The 27,970-nt window shown below is 41.4% G+C and overlaps 1 protein-coding gene across 1 annotated transcript; it reads right to left on the bottom strand.

Moving 5' to 3' along the window:
* Positions 1-451: 451 nt before the first annotated feature.
* Positions 452-26,242, bottom strand: gna13b (guanine nucleotide binding protein (G protein), alpha 13b). The gene is made up of 5 exons (XM_079366891.1): positions 25,877-26,242; positions 13,219-13,448; positions 11,159-11,209; positions 9,749-9,949; positions 452-6,184 (listed from the first exon to the last, which is right to left on the bottom strand). The coding sequence occupies exons 1-5, from the start codon at positions 26,157-26,159 to the stop codon at positions 5,813-5,815; spliced, it is 1,137 nt and encodes a 378-aa protein (XP_079223017.1). The 5' UTR covers positions 26,160-26,242; the 3' UTR covers positions 452-5,812.
* Between the last annotated feature and the right edge of the window lie 1,728 nt (positions 26,243-27,970).

Genomic DNA, 27,970 nt, shown 5'->3' with positions numbered 1-27,970 from the left:
AATATCGACATCAGATCCTCCAGAGGAAAAAACAAACTAATAGAGGAAACCCCTTTGTGTCCAATGTTAAACAACTGAATTGTTTTTTTCAATACTCAAAAAAAAAAAGTGAACTGTTGTGGTTGAATTAGATGCTATCTGATAGGCACTGAGCAAGAGTAATATAAGGAAACCTCGCTGCCTTTAAAAACCAGTTAATGGTAAAATGAGATCAATTTAAGTTATCTTTTTAATATTCACAATTTTTTTTTCCTCCATAGGGGTCAGAAATGGTTCCACCTTTTTCTTATGTGATCTACGCATGTATTTTTTCATCCTGTAGTTTGTGAGTAAAGGTAAATTAAACAAGACACATTTTTTTAAAAACTGTATTTGTTTTATGAGATTAGAGGACAAACAGCATAAGTTAGACTGTACATTGAAAGCTTGAATGTCTGGGGGGAAAAAAATGTAAAAGAAAGTGAATTTATATGACATCAAATTCTGTATGTGGCACCAAAAATCTACAACACAGTATAAAACCTTTGCTGGAAAGTAGAGTTTAGAGCATAGTCTAGGAGGCACTAAACATCAGAACAGTTTTGCAGTAATTGCAGTTTCTTATTCCTGATTTGAAGAAAGAATCATTTGAATAAGACACCAGCGTTAAGAGAATTGTCATTCAGTCAATCATTAGAAAAAGTAAAGGCTGTGGACAATGCTTTTGCATAGATTCAACAACATACATAAGGTAACAGGTTTCCTTGGAAAATTATTTAGAACTAGTTCCAATTCTTACTTAGGAAAAAGCACATGTATTGGATACAGACTTACAGTAACGACAGAGTCACAGACACAATAGCAGTATTCAAAACCTGCATCACAGAGATGTTAGAAGGCGTATTTAAGGCAGAGTCTTAGAAAAAGAGTATGTGGTACATCATGAGTAAAACACTGCTTGACACAGAGTTTTTAAGGGTAGAAAACCAAACATGGCCCGTCCTTTATTATTCCAAAATCAGAGGGACCGATAGCTCATCACATGGGACCTGTCACGAGAACTCTGAACTTGTCCCCTACCCCCCCTCCTAGTGAGTCACAAAAGTTTTGTGATGTCTCTAAGAAGTCTGACGTTCCGACTGCTAAACTTCAGCGGTGATTGGATGAGATTCAGGGGCATCTTCAAATACTATGGATCTACACCCGGTGTTAGCATCTTGAGCTTACAGCCCAGTAGCTAAAGAAGCCCAAATACTGGGATGTCAATTTTAAATGTCTGGGGAAATGGTTCAGATTGAGAATGCAAAGGTACTATTTTTTTCTTCAGGTACTTATTTTTTCATTGCTGATAAACACAAGAACCAATTTCTTCTTGATTCCCAACATAGCCACATCAACAGTATTCATCATATTAGGAAAGACACTAGATAACAAGTGCTTTGAGAATATGGAGGCGCTACTTTTTTTTTGTGGGCTCAAACTTAACTCTGAAGCGTGACTGTTTGCTGGGTCTGGGTTAGTGTTAGGGGGCTTTATTAAAGAAGCTTCCTGATCATAAACCTTACTTTATGTCAGTTTTTGGATGGCATTCAGGATTTCTAGTCACACAGAGATGTTTCATAATCACATTCAAAGCGTCACATTTTATTTTAGCTATTACAGAAGGGTCCTAATGGAGGAGCGAATACGTAAGCTCAGCATCAGTTCAACTCTTTTCATCCAAACACTCTCTTTAACATTTACATTTCTTTCATCAGCACATCTTGGCTGTTTTACTCCTCCAGCAACGATCAACCACATGTTGCCACTTTCTGAGCTAATCCCTCCTCTCTGCAGTCAAACGGGGAATTCGCCGCTCTCCCTGTAAATGTTACGACTCTCCTATCTCTCTAATTTGCCTCTGATTTCTGCGACCCACAGTCCAGTTCGAGCTTTTTCCGAAATACCCACTCCACATCACATGCTACCTCCTTCCTCCACCAGACTGTATCCTATCCTGCTCTCAGCCTCTCAACCCGCCCTCAAAAACACAGACACTTTGGCGGCGTCTCATCATCCAACACTTGGACGTTTCTCGTGCTCATTATTCACGAGACAAAAACTATTTTCACTCATGAAATGTCTCCTGATAGAAAAGTCACAGCCTGAGGGTAAAATGACCCTAATACTGGAAGTCATTTTAATCCCCATCATTCTTATGGTTTGATGTAAAGGAGGGAGAGTCAGAGATGACAAAGATGTCTGATTTGAGAGGCAGAGTGAGGATCAGCACGGATAAGTTGTCAACTTGAGGTATAACAGTTAAGGTGGTGCTTCTCTAATAGTTAGAAGTATTTCCTTTCTTTAAACCTAAAAGACAAATATTAGTTTGTTCTTTTCATAATGTTGGTACCCAGTTGAGACAATACGGTTATGGTATGGACGTTCCATTAAGAAACCACAGAGTACATCAGCATGTGAGACTTCATTGTTCCCTCATCTGCCGATAAAGATTGGATAACAATTTATTGTCTATCCTCCAAAATTCAAAGTGAGTCATTTGAGCGTGGACAAAGACTATTTCAGAGTCCAGGTTCTGCCTATGACTTCATGGTGTGTGTCCAGGCCAAAGAGGAGACATGACACAACTGTCAGATTTCAGACAAAGAGGCTTGTGCTTGCTTTTGCTCAGGGCTCGCCGAGCAGACAAGACACTGCGTATTTGTCTGTCTCTCACACACACACACACACACACACACACACACACACAAAAACACAAACAAACCGCTTCATCGAGATGCAGACTGAATGACGGAGGGAGAATCATGCTGACAGTCAGAGGAATTCACAGAGCGTTTGGTAGGAAAAAGTCTTGTTCGTCAACTTCCTCTTTAAGAGTTCGAGCATTCAAACTAAAAAAAAAAAAAATCAGTTAACGGCTCCATGCAAACATTCATCACGAGTGACACAAAGATCTCTGTTGGCTGAGGGCTCAGGATGCACTACACTAATGCAGCTACATGGGCAGAAAAGAGAAACATGTCTTTGTCAACATGTTGTTTACAGTCATTGAAGACTTAACACTGAACGCACTTATTCCGCTCTTAAGCAGATTCAGGAACAAAACAGGAAGATACATGACATGATATATGCAACTAAAAAAGGAGCATCTAATCATGTGATCATCGGGGGCGGTTCTATGTGACAGGTCCGCTTATTAAGTTTCTCTACAAAACAATTGAAATGTTTCAGCCTATATGTAATTATAGTCCTACAGTATCTATGACAACTCAGTAACCCATGGAGCTGTGCTTTGGAAAAATAAACTATGCAGTCAGTAGTAACTAGGGCATGTTTGAGCCATTCAGGCTTCTAGTGACGACCTGTGTTGACAATTAAAATCACATCTACAAACTGTAAAAATAAATAAAAAGACTTGCTGTTGTAAGTAGATGCCAGCGAATAAAAGATCTGTTAATTAATTTTGCTTGAGATCAATGATATAAAACAGCTTAATCAATGACTTAACTACAAATCTTTGTAACTTCAACATCGACCTTTTTTCTGAAATGATTAGCATGGACCGCTGGAGCCTGCTGTCTTCTGTGGCACATACGTGTGGTAGTGGGGTAGGCCAGCAGACGGCTGCTTTGGCTTAAATAAACACCTTCTAAAAAAAATAAAAAAAATTAGAAGTAAAAATAAAATATAACACTCATGGTCATATATACAAATGTGCATGGGAGGTTATATCAGCTGTTAGAAACTAGAGAAGGCTTGGTGTGAGAGATGCATACTGATACACTTTAAACAACAGAGAAGGAGTTAAGGGGGACACATCTGTACAAAAACGACAAAATTAAAGAGATGTAAGTGTGACATACAGGTTGGCTTTATCCCGTCTTTCATTTAAAATGGATGGAAGGGAGAGATGGAAAGCTTTAAGTGGTACCTTTTAGAAAAGAAGGGAAAACAAAACAAAAACAAAACGGTATTCCTGGAGTGGAGATGAATCCAGGCGTTTGAAAGAGAATTCACAGGGCTTCATCTGAAATTGGATAACTTTTTTTCCCAGTTGTAACAGAAGTTATATGACGATTTTACTGGAGGGATTTTTTTTTTTTTACAACCAAAGACATAATTCCAGGCGACCTCCTAGGAGTACCTCAAAATTCAGCCTGAAACATCTGGTCTTCATTCCCAAAACAAGATTACTGTTTGGATTTGTGGCTTCACTTCTGTAAACTATGATAATAGATGTGACACAGAAACACAAAGAGTGGCAGCAGGTCGAAGAGTCGAGGAGTAACACTGTACAGTGGAGGACTGGATGGTTGGACTCAGCGCCGAGAAGCTGTTACTCGCCTCAGAAGGGTGTGTTCAGTGAATACATTTAAGAAAACTCTAATAATTATCACTTCAAAATTCGGAGAGTATTTTCCACATAGTTCTTTAGAAAAGGATCCGATTTGAAGCAGGTGCTAATAGAATCCTGATCCAAATGTCTTAATCATTAGTTTGCACAATTCAGTAACAAAGCAGGAACATGTAAGGAATGTGAATGAATTTCGTTGAATTCAAAATTGCACTTTTTTTTTTTTTTTTTTTTTTTAACGTTTAATAGCTATAAACCTTTACATTCTATCCTTTTTGTTCTCCTGCCTCAAATAAGACTCAGATAACGCTCGGCCTGCTAGTGTTGAATTCCATCAGGTTTTTTTCTTTTTCTTAAGTTGATTCCTTTTTTAAATCCGTTTTCATTATTCCCTCCAAACTTCTATGCATCACTGACATGCAGGAACACAGGCCGGCGCAAAGTCGGACTTTTGATTCATGAGGAAGGGTGGGGGCACACAGTGGTTTACAATGTACCTACACTCTGCACACGCTGGCTTTATAACACACGGGTTTCATTTTTTCAGGTGATCTATGTGTTTGTGGTCCCCCCCCTCTGTAATTAACTGAGTTACACATTCTCAAAGTGTAAACCCCTATACAGTAAAATATAAGTTAAAGAAAAATGCATAGGTACAGTATATTCATATATTAGAAAAAGGAACAAAATGATTAGAAAAGTAGAATTAAGTGGACTTGGGAACAGGAATTCCTATCTGTGAGTGTTTGTGTGTTAGCACTGTTCTTTCCTGTTCCACTGCCTCTAGAGGAAATCTCCACCCCAGCCTGAGTGATGTCATCACCAGGCGTCAGTGGAGGGAAGAAACTAGAGACAAAACAAAAGTGGTAAGAATCTCAAAAAAAAAAAAAAAAAAAAAAGCCAATACCTGGCAACAGTCGCTGGTGTCACCGGCATCTGCAGGTGGCCTTGAAGGCTACACAGTAACGACTTAACAACAATAACACAAGCCCCTCCCCCCTCTCCCCAACAGTGGTCAGAGCAGCAAAGACAAAAAGGTGTATGGGTTTGCTTTAGAACACATACGGGGTCAATATAATTCAAGAAATTTGAGGGGGTCTTCTGTAGCATGTGGACAAGGGGGGGGAGGGGAGTGGGGGTTCAAAGTCATTTACAGTGGTTTTAAAAGGATGGTTTGGGCTCTGTGCCGAAGGCCTCTGTCATAAGTCACAATGAACAAGCTCAGTAAGGCAGAGAGCAGGTGTGTGGGGAATGGCGGTAGTAGTGGTGGGTTCAAATGCATTGTCAAAGTTCAAAAACAAGGAGCGAGTAAAAGTCAAAAAAAAAGGAAGGAAGATGGTTGGGTGGAGGGTAACAGCGTTCCTCCTCCAGTCTGGGGTGTTTGTGTGTTAAGAAAAAGGCACCATGACACCCACTATTCCTCCACCCAGCACACCTCCTCCTCCTCCTCCTCCTCCTCCTCCTGCATGTAGGTCCCCCTCACTGTAGCATCAGCTGCTTGAGGTTATCGTGCAGGATGGTGTCCTTGACATCGCGGAACACCAGCCGGATGTTCTCAGTGTTGATGGCCGTGGTGAAGTGGTGATACAGCGGCTTCTGCTGCTGCTCGCGGCGCTTCTTGCGGAAGCATTCCACCAGGAAGCGCTGGACGTCTGTCAGGCTCCTCGGGTCCCCTGAGAACTCTGGGAAGTAGTCTTTGATGGATACCTGCCTCACCTTCTCCTCCAGCAGGTCCGTTTTGTTCAGGAAAAGGATGATGGAGACGTTGCTGAACACGCGGTTGTTGACAATAGTCTCGAAGATGTTGAGGGACTCGCTAAGCCGGTTGGTCAGCCGGTCCTCCATCAGCACCTGAAGGTGTCACAATAGAAACATGTGTACTGAGGTTTATGGTGGTTGTGACAGAGTGTGTGTGGTGTGAGCTAGAAAATTCTTCAAATTCAACAAAGATGCCTCCAGCCCTTCATCTCTGCATCTACCTCTTCGACAGCTTTTATAAGAATTCAGCAGCTTTAACTCCAAAGTGTGCGTTTGCCTGACGTAGAGGACTATTTATACAAAATTAGGGAATCAGTTCCAGAGAGACTTCAAGTGTCTTTGATATCTGATTGAGTTGACTAACTGACTGTATTTAAAGGTTACAGTGACTGTGGCTATTTGAATAGCCAGTACAAACAAACGGAGTGATACAACCTGAAAGTCATGTTTCATGGCGTCAGGGAACCTGATCCTGATCGTAAAGCCAACTTGCACTGTCCTTAAAGAGACAGCAATAAGAAGAGCGTCTTGGGACTGACTGTGTTCATGGGCTCCGTAGAGTCCCTGACAAAAGTCTCGGCTCTTATCCGTTTTGTAGAAACAACAGCTTCTAAGCTGACTGGTCTTAGAAATGCCTCATGTGAAAGCTAAAACACTCCCAAATGATGTTTAATATACTAAAATAAATTTACTTCACTGAAAAAAAGACTGACCATTTAATGAATCTGTATCTATCCAATATCTTGTATGACTTCCATTTGAAGTCTTGTTCGACAATGATTGCCAATTTATTGATGAAGTCATCCGGAATAGCAAAGAAAGCAGTCTTCCATGCCCCCCAGAGTTCATCAACTTTCTTTGGTTTCATCTTGCATGCTACCTCAGACATGCTCAGTGATGTTCATGTCTGGTGACTGGGCTGGCCAGTACCAACCATAGAAGGGGAGCAGGATGGTGCTCCATCACATACAGTACTTTCATCTCTACATCAAAGAACCTAAAGGCGAATAAGTTCAAGGTGCTCACATATTTTGAACATGCAGGGAAAAAAAGAGCAGAAGCAGAAATTGAGCTTCGGAAATCCCCAAAGCCTCTTTTATGACATCACAAAAAGTCTTAATATGAGATAGCTGCTGTCCAGACCGTCACATCGTTTTTGACCTTTTGACAGGTGCCAGCACTTAGAGATCGTTGAGACTACTCAACGATCGCTATGCAAGACTTTGTCTAGATATTTCTGTTCATCGGAGGCAATCTGCAAACTCTAACCCTAACAGCAGCATTTCTTTGAGTCTACAACAAGCACGCAAAGAAAATGCAGCAACCAACCAAACCAAGAAGGAACAACAGGTACTTCAGACAGCAGGGCAACGGGAAAGAGATGGAGCTTGAAAGACTCCGTCGGGATGTGGGCCAGCTCACTGAACTGTTGGAGAGAGGGAGGCAAAACTGCTGCAAGGAGAAGAATGAAAGACATGATGAACCTGATCAGCCATGAACTGCAGGAGACAAAAGGAAGAGCTTGCAAAGCAGAAAGCCCTCAAAGAAATGTACATCAACAGGGAAAAGGACACCAGAAGAGAGCTGGAGAGGCTCGAAAAGCACTGCAAAGAATAGACCCTCTCCGCATTTAAGATCGCCCAGAACGTGAATGACACCAACAGGCAGAAGAAGAAGAAAGCTCTTCATGCTGACTATGAGGAGCTGAAGGTGGCGCATCTCGTCAGCATGGAGAAGTCCACTGCAGACCTGCAGGGTGAGAAGGAGAAAAACAATGTCCTTCAAGGAGAAGTAGACAACCTCAAAGTCTCCCACAATGAGCTCAAGCTCAAGTATGACGCCGACATGCTCACCGCCAATCAGCTGGTGGAAAAACCCTTCGGCGTGAGAACAAACGACAAAGTCAGGCTCACGCAGAAAAAGGTGTCCCAAGACCAGCAGTTGATTTGGACCTCGAGTCAGAAGGCCACAGAGGAGATTGCTCTCCTGCAGCAGGTCGCTTTTTTTGAGAAGGACATAAAGTTTCAGACTGATCTGGAAGACCTTAAAAGTCAGCTCAGCAATCACAAAGCCATCGAGGAAGATCGCAAGAAGCTGCAAGAGGCTTTTCGAGCCGGCCAAGAGAAGTTCACAGCTGAGCTCGAGCAGGAGAAGGACGAGACGATGCTTCGGAAACAGCAGACTGAAAACCGCCAGCTTGAAACGGAAAACAAAGCTCTGTAGCAGCTCTTAATGGAGAAGGAAAGCGTCCAATGTCAAGAGGTGGAGGGGCTGAAAACACAGATCACCTTTCTCATCTCACAAAACATGGAGCTTTCCGGTGAACTCAAGGCTAAAACAGAGGACTCCGTGCTTCCAAGAAGAAAGAGAGCCAGCCATGAGGAGACACAAGATGAGCTGTGCATGGAGAAGCAACGTCCCTGATGGATCCGTGGGAACACCTGAACCTTCAGGACCTGTGGGACCTCCAGCTGAACAAACACTGCAGCTGGAACCTGTGGAGGACGGTGCCCCCGCGTCTGAAGACAAGCCTCAAGAGCCACTGAAGCAGATGTCGAAGATAAAACAAGCCAGACACTTCCTGGGGCTGAGAAAACCGGAATGCTGGAGGAAGGAGAAAGAACCTTCTTCCATGCCCCTCCCACCTCCACCCCATCCTTAACCCCCCCCCAAATGAGAAACCTTTTTCATGGCTGACCTTTTGATTGGTAAGTCACATGTCAGCTGTAATAAGGTTTATTTAAAATGATGACATCAAAAAAACTGCACGTCATCTTCAGGGGATGTGGTGTGGCCTCACAGGAAGAACCTGCAGACCAGTGGGGAACTTTCTGTGTGGAGTTTGTCTGTTCTCCCCAAACCTGTAGGTTTTTCTCCGGGATGCTCCGGTTTCCTGCCACACATCCAAAAACAGTCACCAGAGGTTAATTGGCTACTTTTAAACGTCCACCAATTTTCACTTGAAAAAAAACCCCATAATTTCCCTTTATAGAGTTGTTGCTTGCTTTATGTAATTGTAGGGATATGTAATGAAGAGCCTGTTGTCAAATACTAATGCGTGTGTGAAAGTTGAAGAAAACGATCCATGCGTGTTGTCTTTGCTGGTTTCAGTTCGCTTTCAGGTTTGTCCCAAACGTTTTAGTCTAAATCGAAGTGGACCTGAAACTGAACATGACAGCTTTACTTACAGTGTTGGATGACTTCTGGAGGCTTGTGGGCCTCACTTTTCCATTTCCATAAGAAACTCATGTCCAACATTTAGACATCAGCCTTTAGATCAAAATGCATCTGATAAAGTAACGTTTTTCAATCAGCTGTGTGCAAACTTTTGACTGGTGGTGTATATACTTTAAATTTAAAAAAAAAAAAAAAATGGAATTCATGAATCGATTTTAAATATAAGAACTCGATATATCTATTAAAAGGCATTAATAGCCAAACAAAATCTTTAAAAAAAAAAACTGTAATAAACTTGTAATACTCTAAATATCTGGAAATGTGCCACTGTTGTACTTCATGGAACACCAGGTTACGTGTGCTAATATAAGCAGGGAAATCAAGTTATTAAACTGCAGCTAATCGTATACAACAACAAAGAGTTGAGATGATGACGACTTTTTAAAATAAGTGGTGTGAAGCCAGGAGCGGCTGACTCACCTGGTCATATTCAGAGGAGGACACGAGAAAGAGGATGGAAGTTACTGAGTCGAAGCATTCGAACCAACGCCGCCTCTCGGAGCGCTGACCGCCGACGTCCACCATCTTAAAGGGCACGTTCTTGATCTCAAAGTCATACTCGTGAATGCCTTTTGTGGGCTTTCTGGCCAGGAGGATGTCTTGTTGGCTCGGGAGGTATCCCTGCAAGAAAATAATCCCAGAAATTAGGATTTTTAAAAAAAAGGCTTTTACAGATCGCTGTAAGCTGCCATGAATAATATTGAAGCCAGCTGAACCCCATAAAACACAAGAGATGAGGACAAAGAAGAGTTAGGAGAGAAAATGCAGATCTTTGTGTACCACGTATCAAAACAGTACAAACACTTCTCATGCTGCTTAGGGGACATCCCTGCTGAACCCGCTCGCATTCCTGAAATACCATGGAGCCTAAACAAAAGGGGGGCTTTGGACGAGAGAGGTTGTGTGTGTTTGGTGAGGAAAAGCTCAGTAGATGGTTGATTCCATTTAACAATGAAGCCAAAAAAAAAAAAAAAAAGCTGTTCTGGACCGAATATGATGCAGCGCTGCTTCAATCATTTTTGGTTTTTTTTACTACACGTCTTATTGTGTTCAGGCTACAACAGATCCGAAATCAGAACATTCCTGGGGTGATGAGTCATCGCTGGGTCCCTGAGTCACGACATGCCTGCTCACACACAAACACACAGATTGTTTTGTTTTTTTAACTCTAAAAGTGTCTCCATTTCAAAAGTGCATTAGTGAGTTAGGAACGTTCAGCAGTGAACAAGCATATCGATCATGTCATCAGGGGTTTCTTTCTTTAAAACAGAATCTGAGCCATACAGGGGTTGTTGTTGGGTTTTTTTTCCTGGCGTCAGAGCACTCGAGTTTTTTAAGCTCCTCATCATTCACTACTCATTTTATTTTCTTCGTCTTTGAGAGCAGTTTGGGCTCCAGAGTCTTGACAGAAGGAGCAAAGGATCAAACTGCTGATCTGATCAGGTCACAAACTGGAAGCCTTCAGGCTCGGCACTCCAAATTTTAGAGACAATGTGACAATGGTTCCCTCTCCAGCAGGGTAAGGGCGAAATCGCACTCGAGCACGATTCGCCTGCTGGGCGGCACGGCCTGCGACCGCACTGCTTCAGGACAAAACGGGCCTAAGAACGGTTAGCTCTTGTGCAGAGCATCGTAACACTGCAAAGGCAGAGCTATACGTTATGATGCGTGCTCAGTTTACAAACAGGCGGACTCCAGGGAAAAACAAAAAGAAGGGGCGTGCAGGTCTTTAGGGGTGAGGCGAGTTTAGTTTAATCACACAGGTTCTGCAATCATGCCAGCTGGGGTTCTGTGACTGGCGGAGCCTCGGACAGTGTGGGCGGGACTTACCGACAGGCCGAGCTTTTCCAAATTGTCCAGGAAATACTTGACCGACTCCCCCTGCGAAAAAAAAAAGAGAGAGAGAGGAAGGGAGTGAGACAGAGGGAACGGAAAGATGAGCTTTTTCTACATTAACAGACAACGCGCTTCACAGGAACTCTCTCATCAGTTTATTTAAACAAACAACCACACAGCGATGAACAGTCTTATTCCTTGGATGAATCAAAACAGAACCCCAGATGAATGTAGCCATGTGTTTGTTCTTCTCTGCAAACACAGCCATCAATACTATACTTCAAAACAAACAGTGAAACCTGGACAGAACCTAGCCGTGAAGTATATGACCTTATTTATACCTTTATATACTGCTAAAATTACATTTCATACTGTGCTATTTATATTTCTATATTTTATATACTGCTAGAATTACATTTTTACAGTGCAAATAGTTATATTTTACACCCTGCTATAGTTTACATTTCGCACCATGCAGTAAGATATCTGATGTCTGTTTATCCATTTAATTTTATTATGCTGCAAACTGTAAATGAGTCCTACCACACATATCCCACCTTCCGTTACCTAGGGTCACTCTTTTTCTTTTCTTTTTTTTTGACCTTCTTCTGGTTGTTGTTTTTGTTTTTAGCTGTGTGCACTTTAAGGTGAAGCCAAGTAATCTCGTTGTACAATTTGTATAATGACAATAAAAGGCCTTCTATTCTATTCTTGTTATTGTTGTGTGATCCTAATAATTCTTTCACTCATCACCGTGAAACAAGCTGACCTGGACCTTTTGTGACCTAAAGCCCCTCTTCTCCCACATGTTCCTCTACTCGGCACCCCTAACTTTTTAATCCTAAACTTTTTGGAAGTGTAAAATCATCATCATTTATTGTAATGACAGAAGCACAAAGTGTGTGAATCAATTTAAGAAGCCTGAGGTGCACATTCTGACCGAGTCCGAGGCGGCGCCGGGTTCAAACATCAGCTCCCTGCCCTGTATGTAATGTCACAATCCCCTTCCTTAGCATTCTAATAAAGGCAGCATCAATAAAGAAGACGAACAGTAAGGGGGGGTAAAGTTTAAAAAACCTCAGTCGTAAATGCATAATTCAGCATTCACACAAATAACATGAACATCGTGCACATCGCTTTAGTGACACCGATACAAAAATATCGACGGATTTTTCAGACAGTTTCTAAATATTGTCCTGTGAACATGCTGATCTGAACTCGTTAAGAGCAGCGGGTGAGAGATGCAGGATTGGCCCGGGTGCTGGGGCGCAGATGAACAAAAAGCCAAAAGAAAAAGCGGGTCGACATAAGCTCGTCTGTGTGCATTCAGCAGCTGCATCATCCGTCAGGAGGAGCCTTTATTTGTTCAAGTCAATGCCTCTCTGTACAGCCTGCTCGGGCTCCTCACTGGACATTCAGCAGCCCCACGGAAAAAACGGTCAAACTAAAAGTCAGCGTCAGCGTCGAGATCAAACTTTGCTACACAGGGCAGATATTAAATACGGGGCTGATGAGAAATCTTAAGAATGTTGGAGAAACTGGTAATAAAAATACGATCTCAATAAACACAGCATGTGACTCATCAGTGCAGGTCACATCTGTGTTACTTTAAAGGTCTTTGTTGTTACTACATCAACCAGTGCGCTTACATGATGCTTTTTCGTGAGGAGGGGGGTGTTGTATTATTTTTCAACTTTCAAGCGGGATGATTAAATTTAAACAGTAAACAATCAGCGGGTGGCCCCGTGCACCCAGCAGCAGCTGCTATGATCTCTCTCATCTGAAAGGTCGGGGTGTTATCCACAGCTCCTGCACCCACATGTGGATGCTTCCATGGCAAATCATTTAACTCCAATTTGCAAAAAAAAAAGTTACACGTCCAGATCATAATGCTATCTGACTGTCCGGACGCAGAATGCTGGATTAGTCTTTTTCGACAAGATACCGCCGACACAGACTCACATGATCCTTCAAACATAAAGCATCAAAGACGGCATCATAGATTCATTTGGAATTCCAAACTGCTTGAATGGACTAAATAAACACCGACTCACCAACTGGAACTCTCGGCGGCGGTCATAGGCGTTCTGGATGCCTTCGTCAGCCCACAGGGCACGAATGGATGGCAGGTAATGCTGGAAGACTTTTTGCTCCACCATGCCGTGGCCCTGAGCCATCGCTGACCGCGTGTCAAACGCCATCATGGTGTCCCCATGCTGCTGATTGGATGGGTTGCCCCATGGGATGTGTAGCTTTTCTCGGGCATCCACCAAAACTCTAATACCTAAAAGACAAAGAACACTTTAGAATGGCAAAGTCAACGTTCGAGTGCAGCTCACGTTGTGCTGTTAGAGACTAGACGTTAGGGCTGGATGTCTTTGGGTGTTTCACGATTCAATTCAGAATCCATTTTCTATTCTAAACGATTCATGGAAGCAAAGATCCAAGGTCTATTTATGAATTAGTACACACTTCAGGGTCTACTTTATTGTTGCTCTATTTGGCTTTCTACTGAGTTGACCCTTTATGACAACTTTTGATGTGATCATGTGATCCTCCCTCAGCCAATCAGAAGAGATCACCCTACAATGATCTTGCTATTGTGGCCTTTGAACCAAATATGGTAACTTTGTCAATGTTTATTTTTCAAAATACAATGTAAAACATTTTGAAGAATGTTTTGACAGAAATAATGTTCTGTTATGTTCCCCAATAACACTCTGAAGCATAGATTTAGGTAGCCTACCGCGAAACCGCTTTTCGCACGGCCTATTTAAAAAAAACACGGCCTTGAAATTATTGCACGGCTTGACCTAGGCCGTGCAAATATCTACATTTAATAGACGTGCTTACTACACGGGTGCGCTAAATATCTGATTAGGCTACATTCTAATTCTGGCAAAGAATATGTTTGCCGAATACCGGTACTGTAAAGCTTAAACCTGATCCTGTTTACGTTTCTACAGCCACCTGTGCCCTATTTGGTAGACGGCGTGTCAGCCGGATGACGATAGCCGCTATGTAAATAGCGTCATATGATAGCAGCTAACCGCTAACAGCTAACCGCTAACTAATGAATTCAACAAAGGAGAAAAACGCAACATAAACAAAACCAACGCTGGAAGACATCCAGCAGTTCATCTTCTCTGTCACTGACATGTGACTCTTTATTACAAGAACTCAATCAAGCTTTGTTTCAGAGAAGGCTGTGTGCAGCGAGGACAAATACACACGTAAACAATCAGCTGTGTGTTACAGTCAATGGTTTAAACACGGCAGAGTTTTGTTTACCGACGTAACACGGGAAGTGACGATTTTTTCAACCAATCAACGGACTGCAGTGTTTAGCTCCACCTTTTCGGGTCAGCGCCACATTCGAAAATGCTGACAGATGATTGACTTATCAAGGTCTAGGGATCTATTATTACTGGATGACACATGTAATATTATGAATTTATGTGTTTGTTTGTTTTTTAAAGAAAGTGCAGAGAGAGGTAGCGGGCCAACAAAGGGGTTAGACAACATGAACCAAGTGAGTTGCAGTCAAATGACAAAGGGGTGTGTCAGGGCAGGGGCTGTACAGTAAATCAACATTATCAAGCTTGGGAAAACTAAAATGTGTAACAATGCATCTTATTGAACAGAATGCACCATTTAGAGACTTATTCAAAACCAGTGTGTTAGGGAGCACATAACCTCCGCTCCGGCGTGCCGCGCCGCCGTGAGTGACACTGAAAAAAATTTGCACCCCCTGTATTTTTTTTTTGCACCCCCTGTTTTCCCATTTCTGCCTAAATCACTGCTCTGAAGCTGATTTTTTGAATTTCAAAGTATTTCAATGAGTGCTCTAAAAGGGTTAAAGAGCAGGGAGGAGCTGAAATATATATTTTATAAATAAAATACATTTTTGGAAATTATGAATTGTAATGAAGAATCTCAATTTTTACATGAATCAATTTTTTTTACCACCTTTACTAGACGGAATTAAAACGGTAATGGTGGACAGTCGGACATTCAAAATCCTTGACATCCACCACTGTGATCCTCAGTCTGTCGAGATACAAGCAGGAACAAGGAGAACAGCAGGCAGAACAGAGGGAACATCTGTGCGTCTATGTTTGCATCGGTGAACAGGAGCAACAGAGAAGTTCCTGGCGCGATGACGTTTAATGTCCACGACAATCACGGTACTCTCATTTAGCCACTTGTTAGCAATCGCTGTTTAAAGTCCATGTAAAAACTTTACAATTCAAAAGTTGTGGTCTTACCTAACGTAGTTTATCTGGTCTAACAGAACCACAGACCTTATTTCAGGTGTCTGATCACAGACCCATAACACCAATCGTTTTAAGCTCTCAAATGATTGGTTTTCACGTCTCTATCTGATACAAAGCTCAGACAGTTGACGTTCTGTGCAGGTTTTGGGAGGTTCATCTCAAAACGTTAGAGGGAAAAAAAATTTGGCACCTTCGGGTTTAAATGGGTCAAAGGAAGAGCGGTTGGTTTAACATTTCGGTTTGACTGCTGGCTTCCTCAATTCATGTGAACACAATATCAAGTTCTTCTCTTCAGCCTCAGCTAACTGTTTATGGGTCATTTGTTTGTGATTATGTCCAGATTAATGGTTCATCACAGACTGAATACAGTTTGATCGTGCTTTGGCAGCCTTTCTAGTTCTTCCCGCTCAAAGCACTTAACAGTTACATGTCACACACACACACACACACACGCACGCTTTGGAAGTTCAGATTGCCCTGACTGCAGGAGTTGGGGATCAAACCACAAAATCAACATAAATGAAAGCCACTCTCCTTCTGAACCACAGCCGCTCTTCATTGTCAACAGCCTCTTTTAACTCTGAGTTGTTCCTCTGCTGCAGCAAGTTAAGTGCTTTCACGTTCACTGCTAAACTCTCTGTTCTGTCCATCTATTCAGAAAGATAAGATTCTTCAGGGAGGTAGCAAAACAAGCCCGACTGATTGGAAAAAAAAAAAAAAAAAAACATACTTTAATTGCAAAAATGGAATTGTATTTCTGGGTTTCTCTCAATTATTTTTAAACGACAGTCATGAACGTTTGTTCCAATCGTTACCTTGGTAACAACTGTTCTTCCTCTAGTCTTTACAAAGAATGCAAGACCAAGCAAATTCACACTATTCATTTACAATCATTATAAATCATAATGCCAGGGACATAAGCGTCCGCACTTCTTTCTGCTTTCCCATGTACAGTCCAGATGATGATCCAGAGACTTGTTCAAAACAGCGGGGAGAAATAGTTGCCGAGCTCTCGTGATTGGTTCCATCCGCGGGGATGCTGTGTTATCTTCATTCAAATGTTTGCCGTGTTCGACCGCACTGCGAACTCCACCGCGTCTCTTCTTCTTTGTTTAATAGCAGTTAAAACGGGTACGAGCAGATTAACACCAACTGGACTGGGCTGTGAATGGGGTGTGTTATATCATTCTTGAAGTAGTGATCGCTTATGTTTCAGGTTAATTATGATGCACTGTCCATGGTGCTGAAAACTTTTGTATGATGAGTTAAAGTTGATATGAATCCTGTGTCGGACTACGTCAGTGTTTGATGCAGACTGAACTTCTTTACAATGATTCCTTGAATAACTCGAAAAAATTCGATTACAAAAATTCATCGAGGAATTTTCGCTGCCTCGAGGCTTCGTTAAGTTTGGGGTTTTTTTGCGTCATCAAAACTTTGGTATGAGTATAAAACACGTTTAATGTAGCTGCAGCTACCTGCTCCTCTCTCTGCTGCACTCTCAGTCTGACACAGACGCTAACACACACACACGAGCGCGGCGTGCCCCTTTTAACTTTTAGTCAGCACACAGTTGATCCGTGATCCATACGACGAGTCGGGAACACGTGATCCGGTCAAACGGTCGGCTTTTCTCCGTTCACCCTCTCCGTGTTTGCAGCTAACATAACGATAGCAACGTCCTCTCACAGTCTCTGTCATAGACATACGTCTATGGTCTCTGTTGTCTCAGTCTGTGAGCGCGCTGAATGCACGCGCTGCAGGAGCAGAGAGAGATACGCACATTTAAAATAATAAACAGGCTGATTATATTAAATGTCTGATGTCGTCAAAGCTAAATCAAGACAGAACTTGTTTGTGGAATAATAATTTAGCAAATATATATTTAATGTTTCTCAATCTCCTTATCTGACATAATGATTGATTCTGTGATTGATTCAACAGAACATAATGCTTTCTCAATTAAATGTACTGTAACAAAACACTATTTGTTATTTCAGCCATTAAAACATGTTTGGCCTGTATTTTTAATTTATCTGCCGCCTTGAACAGTGAATCAAAAAGTTAATTTGGGACCCTGTCAGTAATATGGTGAATGTCAGCAGCTGTAGAGCAGAGGTGGTAACTATGGTTGTAACAAGCAGGCGTTACCATGGTAGCTGCAAAGAAGTAGGTTTGTAGGGACGACCCGAGACAAGTTAAACGTTAATTAAGCAAAAGTATGATTTATAGCGTAAATAGCGTCATATGATAGCAGCTAACCCGGAATTAGTCTATGGAAACGCCGCAAAATGCGCGCCGTGCCAAGACGAAACAGGGCTAAAACTAAATTATTTTAAAAGGTCCCAAATAAACTTTTTCTGGTTTTATCTGCTCTTTAGTGTGTTTTCCAGCTGTGCATGTTTAGGCACATCTATGATCAAAAATTCAAACTCCACGGAAACAGTAGCATGAAACGCTCGGTCCTGAGCCCCCCTGCTTGAAAACTGAAGTGTGACATCACACTGTGGTGATGTCACTGATCCAAGCCCAATTGCTTGTTGTAGCAAGCACAAGCTCACGCTGCTCCGCTCAGAGGAACAGGCTGCATTCGCAATATGGTAAAAGGGGCGGGACAGCAGATCGGGCGACCAATCAGATCAGACGTGGCACAGATGGCGACCCTGCTTGTGGGCAATACTGAGCGTTAGAAAAACAGGCAGACGAAAGAACCTTCATAAAGTGGGCAGTACATGAAAACTGGCTTTTTTCCCCTTAACATTAGTGATTGTGAACATACTCTACTAGACATAAATTAGATATACCCTAAAAAGTGCAGAATATGGGACCTATAAAGTCGAGCAGAGAAATCTTAAATTGTGCTAAACATATTATTAGAATGCAGGAAAGACATTTCTGACCCAGAACATGTTCTGGGTGGAGACTTCCAGACCCCCATTAATTTGCACAACATAGTTTTTAAGCTCACTATGGAAAAAAAATCGTGATATAAGCGCGATCCTGACAAAAAAAATTGTAATGTGATATTTTGTCCATATCGCCCATCTCTTCATAGATTTTACCATGAGACTGCTTATAGCTGTAGTTGATCAATGTGTTGAAGTGCCGACATACAGTGGCTGCAAAAGGTCTCATGAGGCGTTTGGAAACCAGCGTGTTAATGGTGCGTCATAGTAACCCTCATGTCACTGGTGTCACAGGGGGGACTCCGGTTGCTTCCTCTGCGTGCTGAAAAAAAAACTCCCAACTCAAGTGATTCGACCAGTGTACAGAAATGACAGTGGTACCAACAGTTTCCTTTTGAGATTAACCACGTCATGCGTCAGTCACTTCCCTCTGACTGAAGCCGAAGCAAATGTTTCCAGCCCTACATCTTACTTCCCTGTTCCCCTGCATTATAGCTGCCTTCAGTTAGGGGAAACATGAAAAAAAGGAGTCAAACAGCAGAGACTTACCAAAGACACAGTGGTCTGACATGGTGCAAGAAACAGTATGAATCAAACGGTAACACCGGGGAAGTTCCCAAGCAAAGCCTGAATGTCCTAATACCTTCAGACCTTGTTGCTATTCCACCGGGGTATACGGTATGTGACGATATCTGTTCAAAAACAAAGTTTTGTAAAAAATGAAAATCTTAGTCGTTTTAGCATTCACAGTTCATAACCTGGTTGCCGACCTTTAGCTATCGTCGCTGTTCTCATAAATTAATGTCACTTTCTATTTTGCTTTTACATCAATTAAGGACACCTTCAACGTCGGTTTCAAAAGTGTAAAATACAAAATATAAGTTCTTATGATATAAAAGACAAACCATGTTTTTAAAGGCCTCTCAGAGCAAACCCAAAGTGTAAACTGATTTCCTGTACGACAATTTCCGTTATGCTCAGTAAGGTCAACAATGTCGTTTAAAGCATCCGTCGCTCTTTTAGCGCCGTCTCTTTTCACTTTGGGGAGTTTGTATTCGTGCTCGCTACAGTACGGTAGTTGAGCCTTTAATGAAAGCTGCTCTCTGCCCGATCCAAGTGGTCTCTCTTTAACTTTAATAGTCGACTCTTTCAATCAAAAGAGCGCTCGACAAGGTTCGTTTAGAGAACAACATACCAACATTTATTGAGATCTAAATGACTTGTGAATAAGCCAGGGTGAGAAAAGGAGAATTAACTCAATGTACTTTTCTTAATACAAATAAATGTTTCATAAAAGTTTGATAGATTTAAACCTGTAATTACACCACCCAACCACTGGGAAACAGGGGGCGCTAACGCACCTTGAACGCTAGTTGCCACTTGACGTGTCCGAGTAAAGGAATTCCAGTCGTTTGTTCGAGTTACAGTTCTTCTCTTTTGGGCTCTTGTAACCACGTGTCCAATGTGCCCTTTAGCAAGGCAATGAACCCCAAGTTGCTCCTGCAGCTTCATCGGCAGCTTACTAATGTGTAACAATGGGATTAGTTAGTACTAATGGACACTTTGGACCTCAGCGTGTGAGGGTGGGTGTGACCTGAGACGTTAAAGTTGTTCCAGTAGTCAGAAGACGAGAAAAGGACAAAACAAGCCAAGTCAGTGTAGCTTTTAGTAGTCTGTGACAAAAAGAGCTCAGACTTCTTGTTCAATCTGTTTATGCACCTCGAAGTCAGCCCCTTTAGTTTACGATGTGACGGATCATGAAGGTGTTTAACTCCGACTTCCTGCTTCAGGCTCTGTTACAGAGCAGGGAGGCTGTTCGATGGCACTGAAATCAAAGATCAGTGATCATCACACGTACTGATTTTACCAAACGGGAAACTGTTGGTGCCTCAAATTTATTTTAATGTGACAACTACACACAGTACAAAAGCAGCAACTGCAATCAGGCTTTCCCCTCATTAAGTTAGGGACATGTAGCGTTGGGGCAAAATAGAAGCCAAATTAATGTAAAGCTTGATGAAACCTGTGATATGCATCTATTGACTCATCCTTTGTTTATTTACTTTTATGATCACTTTCCTCTTCATAAAACCAGCTGCAAGACAATAGTTGCTGTGTGTCCTCTTCTTCTTTGAGCCAATGGACAATCTGTTGAGGTTAAACTAAGTGGCTTCTGATTGTAAACCTCAAAGACAGTGCACACTTGAAGTGATACTGCTGTTCAGATGCGTCTCACTTGCTCATCTGAGCGAGAAGCTGCTTCAATTAGCTCAGCTTGCCTCCATCAGCTCGTGAAGATTTCTAAACCCTAACCCCTTTTTTTTTTACAAACCCTGTTGTAGATGGTTTCTAACTGAGATTGCGTAAGCTACCACACAATCGCAGTCATGTAACCGTTTCCAAACCTTGAACATCGCATATCTTCTCCCTCGGTTTCATTCCTCTTTTTCACACGTATTCAAGACACTTTCCTCACAGGCAGCTAAAAGCTTAACGTGTGTGTGTGTGTGTGTGTGTGTGTGTGTGTGTGTGTTACAGATTAGACCTGGGAGACCCTTCGAGGGAATGCAGATGGAAATGAGCTCAATCCTTTACAAATATAATCAATTAAATAGATTGACTTCATCCGTAAAGTAATCGGACACAAACCAGTAAACATGTTTGAACCTATCATGATCCAGTTGATCCTCACATGCACAGTCTATGAAAACAAGTAAACACTCGGTCTTTCACAATGCGACTTCTATCTCGTTTATTTCTAGCAGAAAAAAAGGCCTGAAAAGTGTTGAGATTACTGTTTCTAAAAACTACACTGTTTCTTTGACTTTCCTTCATTTTCATCTCACCGTCTGAATTCGTGGCGACGCGTTTTGTTTTCGTCAGAGCTCACTGACGAATCGAAAAGGTTCTATAAACAAAATGTCATTTTCTATTTCGGGCCGATTCAGAGAAAAAAATGTGATCTGAAACGTAACATTTGACATACGATGAATCACCAACAGCTGCTTTATCCACCCAGCGCAGAAAACACCAAACACGTGCCTTTTCACAACCGCTGTACTTGAACGCATCTGTAAAACTTTCTGCTGACGGCTGCAACTTCAAAAAAAAGTGTGAGCTTCACAGTTTGTTTCAGTGGACTGTCAATACATGGACTGCCTAACTTTAATAGTCTGATAACAGCACTAGAGCTGAAACGATTCCTCGAATAACTCGAATAATTCGATTACAAAAATTCATCGAGGAATTTTCGCTGCCTCGAGGCTTCGTTAAGTTTTTTTTTTTTGGTATGAGTATAAAACACGTTTAATGTAGCTGCAGCTATCTGCTCCTCTCTCTTACACAGACACTTCAGCGCTAACACACACACGCACACGCCCCTTTTAACTTTTAGTCAGCACACAGTTGATCCGTGATCCATACGACGAGTCGGGAACACGTGATCCGGTCAAACGGTCGGCTTTTCTCCGTTCACTCTCTCCGTGTTTGCAGCTAACATAACGATAGCAACGTCCTCACACAGTCTCTGTCATAGACGCGTCTCTGGTCTCTGTAGTCTGTGAGCGCGCTGAATGCACGCGCTGCAGGAGCAGACAGAGATACACTTTTAACAATATACAGGCTGATTATATGAAATGTCTAATGTCTTCAAAGCTAAATCAAGACAGAACTTGTTTGTGGAATAATAATTTAGCAAATATATATTTAAAGTTTCTCAATTTCCTTATCTGACATAATGATTGATTCTGTGATTGATTCAACAGAACATAATGCTTTCTCAATTAAATGTACTGTAACAGATGTGTAGGCTACACAAAACAGTATTTGCTATTTCAGCCATTAAAACGTGTTTGGCCTGTATTTTTCATCTACCTGCCGCCTTGACCAGTGAATCAGAAGGTGAATTTGGGACCCTGTCAGTAATATGGTGAGCATCATCAGCAGCTGTAGAGCAGAGGTGGCTGGCTGTAAGCAAAAGTATGATTTATTCGATTACTCGATTAATCGACTAAAATATTCGATAGCTGCAGCTCTAAACAGCACATAGAAAACAAACCACTGTGAAACTATCAGAATTTATGATTTATTTATTCATTTTCTTTTACTTACACCTACGTCTAGGTGGCTTGAGCCCAACTTTCCTCTCTCTTTGCTCATTGGCTGCTTCGGGAAGAAACCCGATTTCTTTCTTCAAAGCTTCTGATCATTGTTATACAAACAAATGCAAAATGCACAGAGTTTGTCTCCCATGTGAAAGTATATGAAATAAAAGACTCTCCTCCCATCAAAAAAAACCCTTCATGTCCACACGCACAACCTTTAGAGGATATTTGTCAATCAAACAGACGATTCCCTGACATCTTAAATAGAGTATGCTTCCTTCTCATTGTAGCTCATCACTCTATCATCATACTACACATCCTTCTACCATTATTACAACTTTAAATGCATCTCATTCATTGTCGCTCCGTTTGTCTCCATCCATCCCCGTCTCTCTTTCTGCATCTCCCACTCTCCAACCACATCCCTGTTCAACATGAGTCTAGATTCCAAAGTAGCTAAATGTTGCTAAGTGCTAGTGCTAATGGGGGCTTCATGTTGGGTTTTGTAAATAATAAGATAATGCAAGATATAACACAGAGTATTGTCCAGTCCTGCTCTCTTTGTAAAGAGGATTCAGATAACATTTGTTAAAAGTTGGCGCTGTAGAAAGGAAGATTGATTTATTGGCTCTTTAACTACCTCTGTGCAACTTCCCCCATTTCACCGCTGTACATTTGACACTGCACAACGTAGCAGGCACAACTTCCTCCACATAAAGGCAATGTAAACGGGGCACTTGTTTCTTTATCGTATTCATACGATTGGCCAGGTCATGTCTAAGAGCGTGCTCGCACAAGGCTTCTGTACCGTACCAAAACACGCTTCACCCCCTAAAGTCCAGTTTGTTTGACCCAGTGTGAGTGCTCCAATCCGTGTTCCGAGCATGGCGCACTTCCTTCTCACTGGCACGCTCGGAAGAGGCGCAGTTCATTCACCGGTCCAAGCAGGGGTACACAAACGTGGACAGCCCTCGTTATCAGGTTCAACATGAATGAGTCCGAATGTGAGTTAGCATTATGGCGCCATGGGCTCTCAACTCTAAAAGTCATTTTGAATGGGTTTGTGGTTAGAGGCCTGAAACAAGGTCTGTGGTTAACACAAGCTTTAAGAGATGTTGACATTTTGTTAGACCAGATGAACTACGTTAGATAAGACACCGACAAGTTTTTACGCAAACTTTAAACGGCGGTTGCTAATGAGTGGCTAAATGAGACAACAGTGGTTGTCGGCGACATTCAACGTCATCACGCCAGGAACTGTCTCACTAGCCCTCCTTACAGCCTCTAGTCATGTTTTTTTCAAATATGAGGTTAATAAACTTATTAAGCTACGGTTAATAATAACTTGTCAAAACTGCTGATTAGATCAATGAATCATAACAGTCATAACGTCAAAAACTGCTGACCGTAGTGTAGTTCGCTTGTAGCATCATGTTAGCTTTTCACTTCTCTCAGCTGCATTAACTCTTCAAACTTCATATACCGGTAAGTGGTGTTCATCTGTGAAGATTATCCAGCTGAACAAAACGTCTAACCATCAGGTGTGTTTGCCGTTAAAAATCCAATGCAAAAATCCCATAGGAGAATTCTCATCAGAGCCCGTGGTGAAGATACTTCCCGGTTGCATACAAAAACACATCCCGTCTATTCCGTGTACGTCTGATTAAAATGATTCAAAATAAGCCAGAGAGTCACTAAAGTAGCAGCCGTGTTCTTTGTGTTGTCAGATGTGAGGACGCAGACTGCTCATCCCTTTCATTGTTTTTGTTTATTTATTTACGAGTCCATCTGTATTGTAAACTAAGCAGCCTTCCTGGTCACATAAAGCCATGCATGTGTTGTATTACGACGTTATAAGAGGTAACCATGGCCACACTTTGCCTCTGTGCGAGTGTGTCCTCAGTAAGCTTCCTACCTGTTCGGCACTTTAGCACTGTAAGCTTGACTTTGCCATACAAAGAATTTTAATAGCAGCAGCTCGGGTTTTAGGTTTTGTTCATTTGTTGACACATAACGCATCTACCTTAAAGCCCATTAAAAAGCCATCATGGGTATCTAAAAAAAGACATGTACTTTCCATGTCTTACAGTCATTTCAGCGAAACAGATCAGTAAAAAAAAACAGGCTGAAAAATCAGATCACTACAATTCCTTAGCAGAATGACTTGACATGTTGAACAGCACACGTGATCTCAACTATAAGAAACATCAGAAATGATCTAATTCACCAAGTAGGTTGACTTGCTCTGGTTATTCTGACTCACTATAATGCAAGACTGGAAGTGTCTGATGAGTGATCAGAGTAAATACTGTTATCTGTTCCATGATGTGACATGTGAGTTGTCTACAACTCAAAAGACATGCACACCTTCAGAAGACGTTTTTTTGTTGTTGTTTTGCATATACACACATACTAACCCTGCCAGTCTAAAGTTTGGACACACAACAGTAACAGTAATATCAATAATACAGTATAATGCATATCATGAATGCAGCTACAGTAAGTTGCATCAAGGGCACACCTAGTAATAGAAGACTTTCTTTATTTTTTACTATTTTACACATTTTAGAATAGTAGATATTAAAACAATACAAATTCGTTTATTTTTGTTTTGGAACTGTATATTTACAGAGGAAACATGTCTAACATTTAAGTATTAGTCTTAAATGTCTCTGAGGTGACAACATGCATTTCTATCAGGTGCGTCCAATCTTTGGACTGAAGTTGTTTAGTGCCGTCTTAAAAAGTTCATCTATATCTCCAACATCACAGCGAAAAACTGATTTCACCACCTGTCACGAACGTGCACGTGTAATTTTAACTGGAGAAAAGACCGACTAGGGTGTTTCATATTTTAACTATGTACAAACAGACACATGCGTATCATCATGATCGGAAAAATGATTGACTTCTCCAATTCATTTCTTAGCGGACTGATTGAGGTAGCTAAAGATCGTGATGTTCTCAGGAAAGGTTCAGTTATGTTGCAGCTCAGTTTGTGATGACTGACGCTGCTGTTTGATCATGGGCAGGTTTAAGTGTGTAAAGAGACACATGTTTAACAGACTGTTAAATTATCACAGTGGCATGTTTACAAGCAGCCTCGGGGACAATATCAAACCTTTGTTCATTTCACCTTACTATGGAAGTTGACACAACGAAAGAGAAATCTGGAACATCCACGAGGCTTTCATTAACATAAATACCCCTTCAGAGCCACTCTTCAGACAAACACAAACAACACGGGCGTTTCTTGGTCTCTAACCACACGAGCATTGTCGAACAGAGAAAAGTGCCCGATGGTTCAGCTGAAGCTAGCATGGCTACCAACTTCCCACTCAATAATGTTACCACCCCGATGAAACTGACCAATACACGAGCCAGTGTCAACGAATTAGATACAAAGGATGTTCAGTGATGTCTTACCTTTTATAACATTACTAAAAATCGTGGCTTTGAATTCTTCTTTTGCCTTCTGATCGAAGTCCTGCCCGTGGATAATGCGCATCTGCTTGAGGAAAGTGGACTTTCCGCTTTCGCCTGCTCCAAGCAATAAGATCTTTACTAGCCTTTTTACATAAGTCTTGTTTCGATTAATACACTTATCTATTTCTTTCGATATCCGCAGCTGTTCTGCCTCGCCGCTTGTGAGGAGACAGTTGGGGAAACATACAGATAAGACGGAGCGGGACGGCAGGAAATCCGCCATCTTTGAAACAACTTCATCGATACAGACAGCGAGGAGGTCTGAGCTCACCCCAGTCCGCTGGTGCGTTCAAGTGTCGTCGAAACTAACGCTACTTTTACCAAGATCGAAGATGTCGGTCAATGGTCTACGCGCACTGGTTATGTCATTGGGTACAGTAGGCTATCAACTATTTAATGGTGTCGAATACAGCTCTGCCACTTTTTTTCCCAATTTTTTTGTCGGAACTCTTACGAAGTAAAAAAAAAAAAAAAAAAGTACTTTCTGTTTATTATTGGGCTCCTGATGGTTGATAGTGGTAATGCTGTGCTTTAATACAAGGTGCTTCGAACATTTTTCTACTTGTGTGTGTGCGTGTGTGTGCATATATATATATATATATATATATATATATATATATATATATATATATATATATATATATATAACTTTTATTAAGACAAAACACAAATTTCACCCATAGCCTTCATAAGGCCATTGCATAATGCTATTTGTTCATAAGCTATTACAGGTATTTTCACTCCACATATAGGCTAACCAAACAGATTGAGATGTCAGTTTTTCTCTTTCTTAATTTTACTTGAATGGAATGATGTACAAACAGCCCCTTTTGTTGATGATACCCAGGGCTGTTAGGCTTACGTTAGGTTTATGTGTTGAATGATATTGATAGTTTTTCCGATCCCCATGAACGCATCACATGTGAGAGATACAGTTCAGGGTGGGGCACGCGCATGATAAAAGTACATGAGCGCGCCCACGCTTCGATTTTTGGGCGGGTCACAGATTCTTGTATCAACATCTCTCTCAGTTCATCTGACTCAGTTGGACAGATACAGATACAGAAACACTTCTGTGTGTCGGTAAATAAATACACAGATGACGTTTTAAAAGTGTAAATATAGCTAGTTGTTATAAATGTAACATATTGGCAAATACAAACTTATCAGACTATCATCTGACTCTACTTGATTTAGGGCTTTGATAGCCTTGAAAAAAATAACTCAAAAACGCAATCAACCACTTGACACAGGAACTTCAGGCCCTTAAAGAGGAACTTAAAATAAAGGAAGAGTTGAGGTAAATGGATAGGCTTCTCTGGTTATGTTGTGTAAGGCTTGAATTTTCTTGTTGTTTTTATTTGTTTTCAGTTTTCAAGAGGACATGAAAAATCCACTTTGACTGTTTTTTAATGTTTGTTGGGTAACCTCATCATTGCGCAACATTTGAAATAAACCCTCTCTCAGAATGGAGCGTTCTGAGAGAGTTGGTTTCTACAGAGTCACAAACCTTCACTGCTTGATTCATGTTATATTTTGACCAAAGCAAAGCACAAATGTTTCATTTAGACCAGTGGTTCTCATCTGGTGAGTCATCTAATTGATTGAAAACTATCAGAAATTTGGGAGTTGGTGCTGGGTCTGAAGGCTTGACGAGTTGAAAACCACTGATTTAGACCAACTGTTTTAAAAAGATGGAAAAGCAATATAATATGTCCTTGTTAATGTTACAATATTTTGCTTGTAGTTTTAAACCGAGGCATTCAGGATTTCTGGTCCGGATGAAAAGATATCCCATTGGGCCCCTCCAGAGCATGCTCAACCAACCCTGCTAACCATACCTCAACTAACGACCTCTTAAAGGTTTCAAATGGATCTTTTCAATTTCTGATACCTTGCATTTTGAAAAGGACAACATCCATTTTATTTCGATCTATAGTTTCAAAAGTAACAAACCAAAAAAAAACATCTGGGCTATCTTATAAGATATGTGTGTAGAACATCAGCAAAAATGTGTCCCTACACCTGAGTTTG

This window comes from Symphodus melops, assembly GCF_947650265.1.
Source record: "Symphodus melops genome assembly, chromosome: 17".
In the NCBI taxonomy this organism is placed as follows: domain Eukaryota; kingdom Metazoa; phylum Chordata; class Actinopteri; order Labriformes; family Labridae; genus Symphodus; species Symphodus melops.
Note: the sequence above shows the minus strand (reverse complement) of the source record. Positions and strands in the feature narration are given on the sequence as shown.

Excerpts from the sequence above, each read along its gene's own strand:
- gna13b (XM_079366891.1), bottom strand. The coding sequence starts at position 26,159 with ATGGCGGATTTCCTGCCGTCCCGCTCCGTCTTATCTGTATGTTTCCCC. Across the intron at positions 11,210-13,218 it reads GCCGCCGAGAGTTCCAGTTG|GGGGAGTCGGTCAAGTATTT; the intron begins GTGAGTCGGTGT and ends TTTTTTTCGCAG. Across the intron at positions 6,185-9,748 it reads CCTCCTCTGAATATGACCAG|GTGCTGATGGAGGACCGGCT; the intron begins GTGAGTCAGCCG and ends TGACACCTTCAG.